Source organism: Amphiura filiformis, chromosome 4 (genome assembly GCF_039555335.1).
Source record: "Amphiura filiformis chromosome 4, Afil_fr2py, whole genome shotgun sequence".
In the NCBI taxonomy this organism is placed as follows: domain Eukaryota; kingdom Metazoa; phylum Echinodermata; class Ophiuroidea; order Amphilepidida; family Amphiuridae; genus Amphiura; species Amphiura filiformis.
The window spans coordinates 77,024,669-77,030,668 of record NC_092631.1 but is presented as its reverse complement, the minus strand read 5'-3'; the positions used below and the strand labels follow the sequence as shown (position 1 = coordinate 77,030,668).

At 33.5% G+C, this 6,000-nt stretch overlaps 1 protein-coding gene across 2 annotated transcripts in view; it reads right to left on the bottom strand.

The window, feature by feature from the left end:
• Window positions 1-739: 739 nt before the first annotated feature.
• LOC140151435 (myosin-I heavy chain-like) overlaps window positions 740-6,000 on the bottom strand; it is a 124,244-nt gene continuing 118,983 nt past the window's right edge. The window contains exons 21-25 of one of the 2 annotated variants that reach the window (XM_072173776.1): window positions 4,421-4,689; window positions 3,988-4,084; window positions 2,966-3,080; window positions 2,073-2,206; window positions 740-1,643 (exon numbers count right to left, since the gene is read on the bottom strand). In XM_072173776.1, the coding sequence (XP_072029877.1) occupies window positions 1,611-1,643; window positions 2,073-2,206; window positions 2,966-3,080; window positions 3,988-4,084; window positions 4,421-4,689 (648 nt within the window). In that variant the 3' untranslated portion in view covers window positions 740-1,610. The remainder of the gene's footprint in view (window positions 1,644-2,072; window positions 2,207-2,965; window positions 3,081-3,987; window positions 4,085-4,420; window positions 4,690-6,000) is intronic. The other variant, XM_072173777.1, reaches the window with a different exon arrangement.

The window sequence follows — 6,000 nt, the reverse complement described above, 5'->3', positions numbered from 1 at the left end:
AGAATAACAATATAATTCCACCATTTGTGATTTTTAGATTTCTTACATAGACATTAATACATAACAGAAAGTATTCATGTGTTTTAATTTTCACTGTAACAGCATTGAGCATGAAAGTTAGTATGCTCTAAAAATGTAGAAAGTTTTCTACAGATGTAGGGTGTTTTAAAAACCGTATGAATACATTAAGGTAACCATATGGATATTACTGTGATGCCAAAACATCGTTATCATTTTTAAAACGATACGAGACTCATTTGTTTGCTTTGGGTCAAGTTTTTGAGGGTATAGCATTTCTTCAATAAATATAAACAAGTTTGTATTTATCTATAATATTATCCATATACATGGTCTGGTTTTACTGACATCGTCAAAAATCTGTTTTAAAGCCTAGTTATACAGGTGGAATTTTAATAATTAGAAACCAAAGTTAATAATTATTATTTTCTTAATATTTCCATCTGGAGGTCATTATGCCAAAATTAACAATAACAGAATTAATGCAAATATTTTTGGAAAAATATCAGATATTTAAATAAATTAAACACTTTGCCTATTTTGAAGGTAGACTTTAAAATTTCAAACCACAGAAAAACAGAAAGTGTATTACAGTCTACAAAATAGTGTTTCAATATTAGAAAACAGAAAATTTCGGTCATAAAACAAAGAACTTTTCAGATGATTACATAACATATTGTAATTAATCTTTTGTCAAATATACAATTATAGACAGATAAATACATTAATTAAGGAGGCAAACTCAGTTGTATGTTGTCTGATATATCGCCATTATGAGACCCAAGGATGGGCGGTACTTTTATTAATACGATACTCAACTATCAGGACTGGGCAATATATGATCCTGTAACAGTCTTATTCATATACAATATAGTTACATATACTACAAATGACAATGTTAAATATCAATTATTTGGCAACATGATATTTCGAGTTAAAAAAGGTAATGATGACAATTTAACATGACATTTAAAAAGAAAATATTAGTAAAACACCAAAGATCTACAATATTTGTCCAAATCCATAAGAATGTTGAAGAGAGAGAAAAGTTGTATAAAATCAAAGTCACAATCGTTGTTAAAATCATTAATACTTTTATTTTAGGGTATTAAACCCAGTCATAAACTTAGAAATATTCTAAAAATGGCAAGTTTGGTTTTTAATATTTATCACCATTTGGAGATTTAGCCATATACAGTACTTAAATAAAAAATATCATGATGTAACACATTATATGCTAATCCAATGTAATTAGTTTAACCTAATCCACAGCCTCACGTGTGAGTGTGACTGCGATAGAGGGCGTTACACAACATGCGCAGTGGAACAACTTGTTCCATAGCATATTTTCCTGCAATAATTGTCAAGTGTGACTATTTTAACTGTCATGTGCAGCTGAGACGAATATGCAGTTAAGTACAAAGATAATGCAGTAATCGTCTGCACAAAATCACATGAGTGGGTATGTTCATTGTTGTCATCTACTTTCTTTCCTCCATACTTGAATCATTCCAAAAGTTACTATTTGGTGAGTTGTACTTGAGTCCATAATTGAGTTATTATATCTCTGTCCAATTCTGTTAATGTTGCATTCAAATTCTGGTTCCAAGAGTGTACCCAGTAGGCTGTGTAGTTCAAAAGAAAAGAAAACAACAGTGAATAAGAAGCTTTATCATCGAACAGTTGGGCAAAATTGAGTTTTTTTATTTCATACATCATTCCCTATCCATTTGGCTTCAGTGGGGCTATGAATCAGTGCCCAGTGGCAGATTTGTTTTAAGGGGGTAATATGAAAAAAATCAGGGGGACAGCAAAAATCACAAAATTGTCCTAAATTTGCCAACTTTTGCCCAAAATAGTTTGATTTCCATTGATTTTCTACCGCCACTGGGTGTGCCAAGAACCGTCAATCTTGGAAGAGGTGGGGCCAAGTGGCTAAAATGTGTCCAAAAATATATAACTAAATGGGCTTGAGCCTTCAGTGAGAAGTGTCAAAAATTATTCAAACAATATGTAGCATTTAGAAGGTTTGCTAATGTGTAGGAGTAACTTACCTTCAGTTGTGTGTGCTGATGAGGTACTTTGAGTGTATAATTGTTGAATTCCACAACCAGGAAACCATCAGTATCACAAGGACCCATCACTAGAATAAGCTCGCCTTTCTTCACCAGTGGATCCTTACAGTCAGCTGCAAAAGGAAGAAAATTAAAGGTTATTTTCATGCAATATGTTTTGGCCGAAGTAAATCCATATAAAAGTAAGCTGTGACTATTCAAAATAAGAGAAAACTGATGGAAAATTTTCAAGGAATATAAAGTTCCCTCTTTTAAGGCTTTAAAAAAGTGTCACATAGTAATAGACCAAAATGACATCATCACCTTTAAAAGTGAATAGTGGCCAAAACAATACGATTCAAGTTCAACTATTTTTGTGTGCTGATAACGCATTATCAGCACCCAACCTACACGATCAGCATAGCATACTATGTAATCAGCATCATGTACAGTATGCATTCTTAAATGACCTATTACACATCTGCAGGGTGATGCCATGTTACATGGTTTTACCAACTCCTAACGTAGCTGTTCAGTGTTCACTCCCATGGTACTATACAAACATGATTAAATTATAAAGATGTTGTAAACCTGTGGGGTCTTGATTTTAAATTGGTTGGTATTTGCGAAAGCATACCCCCCAAAAAATACCAAATCTGATGAAAAAGAAACCTAAATAAATATACTTATTTTCAACTATTTCTGTCAAATTTATGGTAAATCTGTAGACCGTAAATTTGCCAATTTCTGGCAAATGTTTGTAAATTTTGATAAAAAAAACAACAAGGAATCTGCATTTTTTTCTAGCTTTTTGGTACAAATTTTCACCCTTTCTAAAAATTCTGACCCCAATATATATATATATACCAAGCTGTAAACTAGTTTAAACTTACCAGGGAAGTTGTGTGTCATTATTCTTGTCTGTGGGAAGTCTGCTGATTTCACACTACTTGTCACAGTATATGGGAATGGTCTATTCTTGGGAACAGGTGGTGGCTCTGGCTTACTCTGTAAAATATCAATATGATGAAAGTGTTCAAAAAAAGATATACTGTAAAAGTGAAAATGTTTGCGGTAAATTAATTTTTGGCACTTTGAGTTCAACGCAACTACAACAAAAATAAAGATATGTTCATTTCTGTATTTTAGGTCTATGTAAGAAAATTGAAACCAAGAAGAGTAGTTCAAAAACCGCAAAATGAGAAAAATACACGCTCGGAATTGGCTACTTTTATAGAACCAACTGTTGCAGAACCAGTTTTTGCCAAATGAAACATGAATTTTGAATAATAATTGGTTTGTCTTGATTTTGAACACTTCATCAAATTGTCCAGTTTTAATTAGCTTAGTTAATTAAGGGGGTACTACACCCCTGTGGTAAGTTTGTGACTATTTTTGCATTTTTCTCAAAACAATAATAACAATAAGTTATGTATATTATTGGGGCAAGGAATCCAATTACTACACTGAAATTTCAGTGACTCAAGACAAGCGGTTCAGTATATATGATAGGAAATGAGGTACATCCTAGCGGTACCTTATTTCTGATCATAAATAACGAACCGCTTGTCTTGGGTCACTGAAATTCCAGTGTAGTAATTGGATTCCTTGCCCCTATGATATACATAACTTTTGTTCCCAGTGTGTTATTACTTTTTGAGAAAAATGCAAAAATGGACACAAATTTATCGAGGGGTGTAGTACCTCCTTAATCATTTGATGTTTACCACCTGATTAAATAAAATGACAATATGCTATACTGAGTTGAATGTATATATATCCTGAAATTGTATGATGGCAACAAATGTGGTTTAATTTCTTAACTTGTGGAATAGACTTTAACAGCACATTAGATAATATAATTTGAGAATTTTATTGGGGAGAATAGCAAGACTATATTTTCGCAGTAACTTACAGAATCTATGGCATACATGGAACAACTGTCCTGGACCACATCATATCTGTGTGATTCAGATGAACTTCTGCTGACTGATGATGGTGGAGATTGTATTCTGAAAAGAGTAACAAAAATAAGATCAAATAATAAATAGGCCCTTAGCTTTTGATATAAATGTATGGTTTTACATGTATAACAATTAGACAATAGCAGTTTTTTAAGTTATTTTATGTTAAAATTCAACATCAAAAACAAATTGCTGAATTAACATTAAAATGAATTTCCTAAATCACATATCGCTTTACTGCAGGGCTTCACCACTGTGCCTCGGTCATAGTTGGTATACCTACTTAAAAATCACTAACAATCTGTGGTACCAAAACCAATGTGTTTTAATGTTTTTTCTTCTGAGTGAATAATTCATACCAAAATATAACCGATTAACACTTACCCTTCATATATTGGCTCTTTAAACTGCACTCTCTTTGGACCTGATCTCAACACACTCTTCAGTGTCGGCCATTTTGTTTTACAACTCCACCGTCTAACATAAGACTGTATGATGACGGCTGCTATATCGCGTCGACTGTCTCGTAACCTTTCTAAGCATTGCCATGCTTCCACACTGAGAAAGATATGTTTAGTGCCCAGAGCCCATCTTGTGCTGACATAAGGAAGGTTGCTATTGTCCATGATGTGAAGAAAACAGTCTAGCAATATCTGCAGATGGAAACAACAAAATGGGTTTAGTTTTACACTTGATTTATGCTTTTTAAGCAAAATTAAAATTTTGTTATGAAATTAGAATCATGAATCTATCATGCCATGAATTTAATTCACTTGTCCCGAACCTAAATGATTCTGATTTGTTATTTTTCTGACAAATTCATTGATACTAGCGATTACCCGTCTTGCGCGGTCAGAGTCTTTCGCGGTTTGTAAATTTTGTTTTAATTATTTTGTAATTAATGTGATTAATGGTATGAGAGGAGATTATCATTTAGAAATATAATATGTAGTATCCTTTCCATATAAATCAATGGCTTGAAATTGCAATTAGATCGTGATCGAAATAAGTCTTTTTGCCACCATATCATATCATGCATATCCACCGTAAGAAGTCTTGCCCCTGTTTGATGCTGGCCGCCCTGATATTTAAGATATTTATGCATTTACAGTACTTTTTAGCCCATTTTGGACAAATTTGTTGTACCTTTTCGCCATTTTTACCATTTTCGTCCAAGTTTGTCCCCACCTTGAAATGTACCTTGCGGCCCCTGCAAGAGTCCTGGCTACATCACTGAGCAGATGAACACAATTTTATTCAATTCCCTCTTGGCCCCCTGTGGTATGCTAGCTGACCTGATATTTAAGATTTGTATGCATATACTTTTTGTACTTTTTATTTGTTAGCCCATTTTGGATAAATTTGTTGTACTTTTTACTTTTAAACCCATTTGTGACAATGCCCCCCCCATGAAATTTGCCATGTCCACCCCCTCTCTCTCTGAAAAAGTCCTGGCTACACCACTGTGCAGATGAAACAATTTTATTCACATTTCCTTACACTCTGTTTCATATTAAGTTATGATCATACAATGCTGATAACATAGCATTACCACAAAGAGCAGAGTAGGCCTATTCATGGTAAATACAATTCAGTGGTTTGAGCTGAGAGGCAAATAGGCAATTGCACCATATTATAATTAGCACAATTAAACTATATACCCTCCTCACTTGGCTACACCAACAGCCCCTTATAGGTATGAGATGTTCACGATGGCAATCTTGACCTACAAAAAGGACATTATGAGATGTTGACAATCTTCCAAAAAGGACATTTCATCCTTTTGAGTAAATGTTGACTTTATTGATGTGTGACTAATTAGGTGTTCATACACAGTCCCTGGTACTATACTATGTTATTGTAAATAGGTAATTCAATGACCATCCAGACTACAGGCATAGTATCTTCACAAAAATGCCAGGACAGAAGGCTAATTTCAGGCTATTTCGGGCTATGTCAACATT